Source organism: Saccopteryx leptura, chromosome 1 (assembly GCF_036850995.1).
Source record: "Saccopteryx leptura isolate mSacLep1 chromosome 1, mSacLep1_pri_phased_curated, whole genome shotgun sequence".
NCBI lineage: Eukaryota > Metazoa > Chordata > Mammalia > Chiroptera > Emballonuridae > Saccopteryx > Saccopteryx leptura.
In genome coordinates, this window is record NC_089503.1 from 342057146 (window position 1) to 342069614 (window position 12469).

General features: G+C 36.7%; 1 protein-coding gene across 3 annotated transcripts in view; it reads left to right on the top strand.

The window, feature by feature from the left end:
* Window positions 1-12469, top strand: part of UBE3D (ubiquitin protein ligase E3D) — a 156238-nt gene that overhangs the window by 35310 nt on the left and 108459 nt on the right. For all 3 annotated transcript variants that reach the window (XM_066358963.1, XM_066358961.1, XM_066358962.1), the window contains exons 5-6: window positions 3258-3327; window positions 12386-12455. In XM_066358963.1, the coding sequence (XP_066215060.1) occupies window positions 3258-3327; window positions 12386-12455 (140 nt within the window). The remainder of the gene's footprint in view (window positions 1-3257; window positions 3328-12385; window positions 12456-12469) is intronic.

Consider the following 12469-nt stretch of genomic DNA (forward strand, 5'->3'; position numbering starts at 1 on the left):
GGAGCCATTCTCAGCACCCAGGCCAACTTTGCTCCAATGGAGCCTTGGCTGTGGGAGGAGAAGAGAGAGAAAGGAGAGGGGAAGGATGAAGAAGCAGATGGGTGCTTTTCCTGTGTGCCCTGACCGGGAAATTGAACCAGGGACATCCGCATGCTGGGCTGACGCTCTATTGCTGAGCCAACCGGCCAGGGCCTATATTGTTTTTCTTTTTTACATAACCACAGTGTCATTTTCACATCTGACAAAATTAACAGTGATTATTTGGTGATACAGTACAGCCTATATACAAATGTTCCTGGTTGTATTGAAAGTATATTTTACTGTCAATTTGTTTCAATCAAAATCCACACATTTGGTTGAGGGCATTTGCATTTTTTGGTCAGATTTTAAAATCCTGACTACCAGTGTCTTAGAAGTAAAATCTCATCTTAAAAGCATACTGACAAAACCCACATTTCCTGCTTCATTGAAAGGCAGTGGAAAATGAGCTATAAATAAATGAAATACGTAACAGAATACCTGATGAAAAATTTTCTGCTTCACATAGAAAAATCCCTTTTTACTCAGACATTGCTACTCTGATACCCTGTTTTTAGTAAAGCCCTTAGTTTTCGGCAAGGCTTAATGAGGTTGGTCTGACTTAACTTGTACAAAGTAGGATCCTTTATAAAGTGTCTTTAGTGCCAGTGTGAAGTCCTATAGATAGATTTTACTGTAAGAAAGCATGGAACTGCCAAAATGTCAAACGTTACAGCTGAGCACTCGCGGTGTCTGAGCTGTCTTCTCCCTGTGACCTGCCTGAACCTGAGCAAATTGGCACCTGCCTTGGTTTCTAGGTCTGTGGCTTTTGACTTTTTATGACTTCTAACTAAACTAAGAAACATTTTTTATATCAAGATTTAATCACACACACACACACACACACATCAAATAAAAGGTTCTTGAAGCAGTACTTACCCTATGTTTGAAACATTATATTTTCTTTTTTTTTTAATTCAGAGTATATCCTACTGAATTGATTTCTTGAATTGGTTTAGAAAATACTTGGCATAGAGCTTAGAAGCATAAGCTTTAGTATCTAAGGAACCAGGATTCAAATACTACCAGTATTCGTGGTTACTAGCAGCACATCCGTGGAGCTTAGTTTAATATGCTTCATATACAGTTTTTCAGGAGACAATTAAGTCAAGGGAAATATAATTGTAGTACATCCTTATACTAATCTGTTAAGAATTATTCCTTAAATTAATACATATGTTATCCTACATCAGAAAGTCACTATTTTCTCACTTCGACCAACACTCTATTAATGGTTTCCCAAGAGAGATGGCCTCAAGTGGCCAGGGCTGTGGACTGTCTTCTTCCCACCCACTTTTATATGACTTCTGCCATGTTGCAGAATATCTGGGTGAGAGAAATACTGTATGGCTTTAACAAGGGTATTACTATGGATTTGAAAAGAGATTTTTTTTTTTTTTTTACATTTTTCTTTTTAGCCGGTGGGAAGGACAGACAGGGACAGATAGGAAAGGAGAAAGATGAGAAGCATCAACTTTTAGTTGTGGCACCTTAGTTGTTTATTGATTGCTCTCGCATATGTGCCTTGACTGGGGAGCTTCAGCCAAGCCAGTGACCCCTTGCTTAAGCCAGCGACCTTTGGGCTCAAGCCAGTGGCCATGGGGTCATGACTATGTTCCCACGCTCAAGCTGGTGAGCCTGTGCTCAAGCCAGCAACTTTGGAGTTTCGAACCTGGGTGCTCAGTGTCCCAGGATGATACTCTATCCACTGCACTACAGCCTGGTTAGGCAGTTTTTTTATATTTTTAATATACAATGACTATCCAGTAAGTAAATAGTAAATGGCAAAAAATTGGTCCCTTTATGGAAGGTATGGATTTTCTGCCCATTTCTTAAAAGATGTGTTCCCAAGCATATTATATTTATGTAACAGCCATCTTAGTAGTTACTATGTACCCAGAACACTGCTTCATAATACTCTTTTTTAAATCCTAATAAACAACTCTGTGAGTTAAACACTACTATTAACTCCATTTAAGAGATGAAGAAACCAACACAGGATAGTTAACTTGCTCAAGGCTGGTAAAGAGTAGAGTTGGGATTTGAATTCAGCAAGTCTGGTCCTAGATTTTGGGCTCTTAACCACTTTGCTATTGCTTATAACATAACCTCTACAACAAATTACAAATTAGGAAGATTGTTTTATTTGTATGTGTGTGTGCGCGTGTGTGTGTGTGTGTGTGTGTGTGTGTGTGTGTGGTATAATTGACATATTACTTTCAGGTGTACTATATAATGACTTGATATTTGTATATATTGCAAAATGATCACCACTATAAGTCTCATTACCATCCATCACAATACAGTTACAGTTTTTTTTCTTGTCATAAGTACTTTTAAGATTAATTCTCTTTGCAACTTACAAATACGCAATACAATATTATTAACTATAGTCATCTTGCTGTACATTACATCCCCAGAACTTATCATATCACTGGAAGTTTGGACCTTTTGACTCCCTTCACTCATTTTTGCCTAACTCCCTAACCCCACTGATAACCACCATCATTCTTTGTGTCTCAAAGAACATCTTTTTGTTTGCTTAATGATTAGGTGAGTGCTAGCTATTTTAATCTGTATCCCAAATAATGAACGTGGGTCTTTGAAATTTAAGAATGTTTCAGGAATTTGCCCTGACACACTATTATCTTTTCTGTTACAGGGCATATCTTAAATGGAAAAATAAAACTTTGTGAATGGGTTAGATATTTTTAACTTCTGATAGGCATTTATGAATTATAGATTACTTTTGCATAAGTGGCACTGGACTAAGAGTCAAAAATGAGTTCAAGTTCTGATTCTTCTGTTTTCTAGACACATGAGCTGAGGCGGGTCACCTACGCTTTCTGCCTTTGTTGCTCACCATCCAATTATAAATTGTTAGGATATTTGGAGGTGCGATGAAGTGCTTCTTGTTCAAATTATTTGGACACATTTAGAGTATCAAGCAGTGGCTAGATTTGGGAAAAAATTAGTCTGTTCATTATTCTGTGTTAAACTTAAGAAAAATTATTTCTGTGCATGAGAATTATGCATACAAGCTAAATGTATTCCTAGAATTTAGGAGAGGGCAAAATAAAATGTAAAGTTCAAAGTGTACCCTAGAGACTATGTTAAAATTATCTATTCCTTTTAAGAAAAGCTGAATGACATTTAAATGACATTTTTCTCTTCTACAGAAACCAAAAGCAAATACCAAAGTAATTTGTAAGCGTTGCAAGGTAATGTTGGGAGAGACCATGTCATCAGGTAAGAAAAAGCCAAAAGCCAAAATGGTTGTTTGTTTGTAAAAAACTAAACAAAGCAAAAAAACCCCAATAGATTTTATAGGAAATATATTTGAAGAATAGAAGACTAATATATATTATAGAATCAATACTTTTAAAAATAGAAATCAACCAGCATCTTCTAATATGCTAAGAACTGTGTATTTTGACCTTTTTAAGTACATGGTATTGAGTTTTAAGCATTAAGAAGTTGGATCATTTTTAACATTTCATATTCTCTTTGTAGATATAAAGTAATTATATTAACTTTGTACGTGCATCTGTCTTAAAGAAGTTTAGGGCTTTTTTTTCTTACTACAACTCCTCAGTCAGAAGAGTTGGTTGCCAGAGGTGATGGAAAAGTTGCTTTTCTTGGCTCTCCTCTGCCTTGGGGCTATATTTGGAGGGCAAGGCTAGGAGAAAGCCTGTTGAAATGAAAGAAAACACATTCTGAGTTTTGTCCTCTGTTCCTTGTTCTTCCCAGTTTCTCCCAGTACTCTTAATTATATGTTATACTACTTTAAAATGTAATAATGAAAATCTCGATCATTAAAATGTATTACTATTTAAAGAGATAGTTTAAAAATATCTGGAGAGCTTCAACATACTGTGTTAGCATTGTGGGCTTGACTGATTGTTTTTAATATAATTAATTAGAAGACATGATTTAAATGAAGCTATTGTACTTAAGGTTATGTTTTGTTCTTTTAAATAATCAGAATCTTATAAGTAGTTACCTCCTAGGAGAATGAAAGCAAGCCCCTTAAGCAACAACTTAGAAAATTTAAGTTGAGTTAATTTTTAAAGATTCTTTTCACTCCTCCGTGAAGTCTAGATAAAATGTCTGTTAAGGAATAAAAAAGATACATCTGCAAAGTCAAAGGGGAGTAGAGAGAAGATAACGGTGATGTAAACAAGAGGTGTAGGCAAACGTTTTTCGAAGCTGTAAAGCTGAGAGACACAGAGGGGAATGAACTTGGCAGTGTGGGAGGAGCTGTAGCCTAGGTCTGCAGAAGATCATTTGGGTGAGGAATGAGCCAGTATTCACTGTAGAACTCTAGAACTGTTCACAATTTGGGGCAGCAAAATAGAGAAAACAGGCTGAGACAAAAGGCTGGAAGCAGGATGATTAATTCAAAGTTTATATATGGAGCTCTAAGACTCTTGCATCTTCTCCTCCATTTGTAACTTGGTTATACTTCAAGCTAGGAGATTGGAAAACCATTTCTTGGAATAATGAAAGAGTACCAACCACAGAACAGATTTGCAAACATTGTTTCTTAGGGATCATTCCACATAATGAGCTTATAGTCAGTCATCTTATAGTCCCCAAGCTTTGTACCTAAACCCAAAAGCTTCTTAGTGTTTTATTACCTTATACTTAAATATGTATGGATTGCTGGGAATCAACAAATATTTGAAGGAACCTCCAACATGAAAGAGACCAAAGTAAATAAACAATCAAGTAAGCATAGTAAAGGTGCTGAGAAGAAACAAATATTGTATAAAATAAAAGAAACTCTTAAGAAAAAGAATAATAAATATCCTTGGAGAATGACATAATACTGCTTCCATAATTCAGAGGATGTGGAGTTAAAGTTGTAATGGCTTAGAAAACTAATTCTTCCTATATGAAGAAGTGATTTCTCTCAAACCATTTTGTCAAATAAAATTAAGGAGCTAGGAAATCAGAACCAATTGACAAAGATTAAAACTTGGGAGAGGATTCATGAAAAAAATATCATGTAAGTTTTCTAAGGATTGGGATATTGTCTCTCATTTACCACTGTAACCTCAGCATTTAGAATACTATCTGCCACATGATGGCTATCTGGTAATATTTGTTGACTGAATGACTGAAGTGAGCCTTTTAGTAAACCAAGCATCTTGATATTAAGAATTTGAGAAAGAGAGAATAAAAATAGTAGGGTATAGGAAATTATCAAAGAATGAAAATACCAAAAACACATTACAAGGCTATTTTCCCAGAGCTAGGGCTTAAGTTTTTTGATAGAAAGGGTCCACTAAGTGTCAACTATAACTAATGGAGGGATGGCAGGGAAAATGCTCAAAGCCACATCACTGGGCAATTTCTGAACACCAAGCATACGTTTCCAGAGAGAAAAAAAGCAGGAAATGGACAAAGGATTATTGAATTAGAATGGCATTGAACTTAACAATATTGAAAGCTAAAAACCAGTGAAGCAATACCTTCATAATTTAGAAGGATAAAGATTTTCAACCCAGAATTTGATACACAGACTCACCATCAACCAAGTGTGAGGATAACAGCTACATTTCTGGAAATAACAAGATTTTAAAATATAGATCACAAAGGTATATTTTTCTTAGTAATCTAGCATAGGATATTTCACCAGAACTAGGGATTTAAACTCAAAAGAGAGGACACAGGATTTGGGAAACAGATTATCCAACACAGGAGAGCATGATAAGGCAGTCTCAGGGAGGTGCAGCAGGCCAGAGAATAACAGCCTGGAATGAATCAAGAGGAGAGAAGAGGCCCTGGCTGGTTGGCTCAGTGGTAGAGCGTCGGCCTGGCGTGCAGGAGTCCCGGGTTTGATTCCCGGCCAGGGCACACAGGAGAAGCGCCCATCTGCTTCTCCACCCCTCCCCTTCTCCTTCCTCTCTGTCTCTCTCTTCCCCTTCAGCATCCAAGGCTCCATTGGAGCAAAGTTGGCCCGGGCGCTGAAGATGGCTCTGTGGCCTCTGCCTCAGGTGCTAGAATGGCTCTGGTTGCAGCAGAGCGACGCCCCAGATGGACAGAGCATCGCCCTGGTGGGCGTGCCGGGTGGATTCCGGTCGGGCGCATGTGGGAGTCTGTCTGACTGCCTCCCCGTTTCCAACTTTAGAAAACTACAAAAAAAAGAGAGAAGATCGCAGTAAAGATGTTTTCAGTTATAAAGTGAAACTTGTAGATTTTTTTATTTGTTTGACCACATAGAACAAATTAATCTTGAGACAAATCACTTCATCATATGGAAAGAATTAGCTAAAGGTGCTCGGAAGAATAAACACATGGAAAAGGAAGCGGTGTGCACTGCAGGAAAACTGGAGATGGATCAAGAAAGGAAACATTGCCATGATACCATTACAGTCACAATAATGTAAACACTGAATATCGATTTAACCAAAAAATCTTTATGATGTAATATATAACTATATTAGAAGGTCAATATATGTTGAGTGTGTGTGAGGTGATATAAGAGCTGCATTCACATTTACTCTCAAATTAAATGAATAGGACTCCACTTCTGAAAGTAGTGGCATAAAGAAAAATGGACTGTTTCATTCTGAAGAAAACAATTCCAAGACTATAAGTTACAAAAAAAAAAATTGTCAAGGACAATCACTGGAAGACCAAAATGAAGCAATGAGTTGAGAAGTGTTTAGTTATGAGAAACTGCTGCTACTTTTCCTTAGAATGGCAAATTTGTGTCTTTGTTGTTGAGGGCTTTGCCATTTTTTCCTTCCCCAGCTTGGGCAGGAAAAACTCATAGATTTATTGTTTATAGGAGGTAATTTTGGTTCAGGGTAGACAAAGGAGAAACTAGAAATTAAAGAAGAAAAATTTGGGAGCAACATGGCCACAGAAGGGCTGAGATGTTAACTTCTTTGCGCAGCTCTGGCTGACTGCTAAACTGTAGCTGTGCACAGTAGATGCCAGAGACTCCGATAAGAATGGAAAGCTTGGGGAGCCCTGCAAATTTGCCATGTCTTGGATTGCATTCTGCAATCCACACACACCTTGAGCAGCAGAAGGTGGACGCTATACTGGCTTGAGATACTTGAGCAGAACTTCTTCCCAAATTTGCTGACAGCTGAAGCATGCAGGTAAAGTAAATACTCTGGGGAACCAGGCTAAACAAAATAAAACTGAGCAGAGCCATTAGTGGATACACACTGTGGGAAGATGTATTTCACAGTGTGAGTCCAGGCTAGTTAATTGACTGCTGTATCTATAAACCAAAAACTCTTAAAGGAACAAAAAAACAACCCAGATTTACTACAAGGTGTTACATACAATGCCTTACTTCCATCTGAAAATTGTACACATGGAAAGAGAACAGAGTGATTCAAACTGAAGGAAATGAACAACTCAATAAAGGTGCTGAATAAACACAAATACTAGATTTAGCAGACAAAGATATTAGCAGCCATTATAAATATGGCAAAGAATTTAAAAAGTCTCTTGAGAGCTAATGGCAAATCTCAACAATTTGGAAACTTAAAGACCAATTGGTAATTGAAGAGCTGAAAAGTATAGTTAATGGTACAGACAAATTAACTAGATTAGGTTATATATTTAAGGTGACAAATGAAAAAAAAATCATTGAAGTAGATCAGTGATTTTTCAACCTGCTTCATCTCATGGCACACATAGACTAATTACTAAAATTCTGCAGGACACCAAAAATTATATTTTTTCCAGTCTGATAAAAAATAGGTTTAATTTTCATTCATTCATAGCTGATGGCTGTTATTTGTGTTGGCTGTTGTCATTTTTATTGTCTGACAATCTAAGAGAAAAGAGGTCAGTACCCCTAACTAAATAGTCAGGTATTGTGAGTTTTCAAATTTTTTTACAGAACAGTGGTATAAAATAACTGAATAGCTTAATAGAAATTAACCATCTCAAAGAACAGATAGAAAAAAGTATAAAGCAAAATATAGAACCTCAGATATTTGTGGGGCAATATTGTTTTTCAATAAATGTGTAATCGGAATCTCAGAAGGTGAGAAAAACGAAGGTTGGGGGAAGATTTGTAGGAAAAAATGGCTAAAATCTTGGCAAATTTGGTGAGTAATATTAACTTTCAGATCCAGGTATTGCAATGAATCTCAGATAGGATAAACAAAAGAAACGGTTCACTCAGGCATATATTTTAGTCAAACTGATAAAAGCTAAAGAGCAAAAGAAAATATTTCAAGGAGTAAGAACAAAACAAAACATCACATATAGGGATTTTGTGATATATTTGAGGCGGACTGACAGAAATAATAGCCAGAGGCACTAAAATGAGATATTCAAAATGCTTGGGATGGTGGGGGACACCTGTCCACTAGCAATTCTATATCCAGCAAAACTATCCTTCAAAAAGGAAGACAAAATGATGACATTTTCATGTAACTGGATGGAAATAATGCTTACTAGCAGACCTTCTGTACAAAAAAAATGCTAAGGAAATTTCTTCAGGCTAAAGTAAAAAAAGATACCAGATGGTAATTGGAATCCACAGGAAGAAATGAGGAACAAGAGAAATAGAAAATATGTGGGTAAATTACCACAAAAGCAAACTCAAAAGAGTTTGGCACAAAATTGAAACCTCTTTTCCCTGCAACTTGCCAGATCTCCAAAATTAGAACTTTTATTTTGATTGCTTTGGGAAATAAGACAGAATCAAAGACTACACAAGATTGAAACCTTGTAAGGGGCCATACCTTCACAATGAGGGTGAATCAAAAGTGGAGCAGCCTTGTAGAATTACAGACTACAGACAACTATCAATACTTTGGAACTATAAGGAACTTTAGGTCTTGAAGTTGGTTATTCTGCCTTGTACTAAACGTAACATCACGCGCCTGGCAAAATAAAAAATGATCATATCTGAAAGATGTATCTTCATTGTAAAATGCATCTTATTCTCACAAGTATTTTGTCAAGTGCAGTGTTCACCATATAACCAAACATAAATAATAAGCAAACAAGTAAACTAGACTTCCATCAATAAGAAATAACAAAAATAGCAAACAATACTTCTCTTATTGGAAGTATCAGATGTAAACTGTGAAACAATCATGCTTACTGTATTTAATAGTATAAAAGACAGGTTTGAATATATCAAAAGGAAACTATAAGATTTGGAAAAGATTCACAATAGTATTTTAAAAATTTTTTCCATTGATTTGTGAGAGAGAGGAAGGAGAGGTGAAAGAGCAAGGGAAGTATCAACTTGTTGCTCCACTTAGTTGTGGACTCATTAATTGCTTCTCGTTACATGCCTGACCAGGGATTGAACCCACAGCCTCAGCAGCACATAGGGACGACACTCCATCTTCTGTGCCACTCAGCCAGTGTCCCCAGTAGAATTTTTTTTCTTTTTTTTAAGTGAGAGAAGGGGAGTTAGTGAGACAGACTCCACACATATGCCCTGACCAGGATCCACCAGGCAACACCTGTCTGGGGCTGATGTTTGAATCAACCAAGCTATTTTTAGTGTCTGAGGCCAACATTTGGACAAACCAAGCTATTCTTAGTGCCTGGGCCAACACCTTAACCAATTGAGCTACCGGCTGCAGGGGGGTGGGGAGGAGAGAAGGAGAAGAAAAGCAGATGGTCAATTCTTGGGTGCCCATACCGGGAATCTAACTTGAGATGTTCATTTGCCTGGCTGATGCTTTATCCACTGAGCCAACTGGCCAGGGCCACAAAATAGGATTTTTTAAAAATATAATTGAAATGTAAATTTCAGTGGGTGGTTTAATGGCAGACTAGGTACAATTTGGAGAAAACATTAATGAACAGAAGATAGATGAGCAAAGATATGTATAATCCAGCACAGACACAAGAAGCCAAAAAATGTAGAAGAGAAAGACATAAAACATACACTGAGTAGATCTAACCTGTTTAATCAGACTTCTAGACAAAAAAAGAGAAGTAGAATGGAGCATAGGCAATATATGAAGAGGAAATTGTGGAGAATTTTTACAGAAATGATAGAGAACAACAATCTGCTGATTCAGGAGGTCCAGTGAATTCTAATTAAATGAGGCCCAAGGAAGATAAATAAAAACAAATCTGTAAGTCGACACATTGGACTGATACTGCCGAGAAATAAAAAGTAAAGTCAGTATCTTAAAAGCAACCACAGGAAATGACAGAGCATCTTCAAAGGAATAGCAGTAATGGAAGTTTGACGACTGGAATGATAGTGTCAGTGTACTTGAAAGTCAAAAAACTATTAATGTATGATTTTGTATCAGGTGAAAATTTCTTGATATGAAAGAATTAAGAAAAAGATAACTATATTGTCTGACAAACAAAAACAGATAATTTACCTCTTGTAGTTTGATTTCTTATTAAAAAAAATTCTACCTGTGTATTAGTATCAGGTGGAAGAAAATGATCTCAGGTGGAAGATCTAACTAAGTTCAAGAAGGATTGGTAAAGAAAATGATAAATATGTGGGTAACACTAAATTAGTATTAACTGTATAAAACAGCAATAATAATACCTTGTGGGATTAAAATTATAGAATTAAATTATTTTAACAGCAGCTGAGATGAAAGGAATTACTTCATAATGTTAAAAGGTTTAATTCTACATCTAATAATGTGACTTTAAATAGTAAAGTGATAATTGAACTTCAAAGAGAAATAGATAAATCATCATCATGGCTCTAGATATATAATAATCTGTTAAACACAATTTTTTTTGCCTGTATTTTTGCTATATTTAGCAATTGAAAAATTTTCAGGAAATCTATTAGAAACAATTTACATCTTATTAAAACAAAACTAATTTGCTACACTATTTTTTTTTTCATTTTTCGGAAGCTGGAAATGGGGAGGCAGTCAGACAGACTCCCGCATGCGCCCGACCGGGATTCACCCGTCATGCCCACCAGGGGGTGATGCTTTGCCCCTCTGGGCGTCGCTCTGTTGCATCCAGAGCCATTCTAGCGCCTGAGGCAGAGGCCACAGAGCCATCCTCAGCGCCCGGGCCATCTTTGCTCCAATGGAGCCTCGCTGCGGAAGGGGAAGAGAGACGGAGAGAAAGGAGAGGGGGAGGGGTGAAGAAGCAGATGGGTGCTTCTCCTGTGTGCCCTGGCCTGGAATTGAACCTGGGACTCCTGCACGCCAGGCCGACGCTCTACCGCTGAGCCAACCGGCCAGGGCCTGCTACACTATTTTTAATGACTGCATAGTATTGTCATCCCAAAAAGTCTTATGGTGTCAAAATATATACGCAGTTTTAAGGCCTTTGCTAAGTAGCTTTCCAGAAATGGGTCATTTTCAATTCTGACAGCAGTATGCATATGTGTGTCCATTTCTCCATGTATTTATTCATCAGTGCTGCTCTTTATCATTAATATTATTTTATTTATTTGATGCTAAAAATACTCTCACTTTATTTTGTATTTCCTTCATTTCTAGTGAGGGCAAACATTTTTCATGGATTTAAAAATAATCCATAATGGTTGTATTTATGTTTACTTCTATTAAGTACTGTTTACTGTTTAAAATTTTCTGTAAACTAAGTAATCAGATAACCAAATTGAGGGAAAATTGTGCATTTATAGACTCAGTGAAATTCTGGGCAGATACTAATGTGAGGTTCACAACATCTGTGCAAGGGCATTGAAGTACTATGATTAAAAAACCTTTTCACTGACTGTGGCTATTCTGTAGAAATTAGGAAACCAAATGACTAATTTCTGGATAATAGGCTAAGCTGTGATGTGGCTAATGTGTATGATCTTCATACACCTGAGCATTCTTGCTGCGTCATATTCACCTGGATGAAATATAAATACAAGGAAATACAAATTAAAATGAGATTATTTTTAGCATCAGATGCTTTTCTGGAGTGACACCAACCTATGTGAAGTCTCAGGGCTGTCTCCTTATAGTCATCAAGGCTTTTTCTTCTTAAACTTAAGCCATATTAAAAAACATTTTGCCTGACCTGTGGTGGCACAGTGGATAAAGCGTCGACCTGGAAATGCTAAGGTCGCCGGTTCAAAACCCTGGGCTTGCCTGGTCAAGGTACATATGGGAGTTGATGCTTCCAGCTCCTCCCCCTTGTCTCTCTCTCCTCTCTCTCTCTCTCCCCTCTCTAAAAAATGAATAAATAAATAAAATAAAAATAAAAAAAAAATAATTTAAAAAAAAAAAAAAAAAAAAAAACATTTTATCAAATATTAGTTATACCAATGAATGCCATCATTTGGGAGCAGCAAGCCCACAATCAAAATGTTAGTGTATTAGGGAGATTTTTAATCTTGTTTTTTTGTTTCTAGAAACTGTCAAGTTTTATATGACAGAGATGATTATTCAGCCATCTGAGAGAAATTTCCCCATCATACCAAGGTACAATAGCAAAT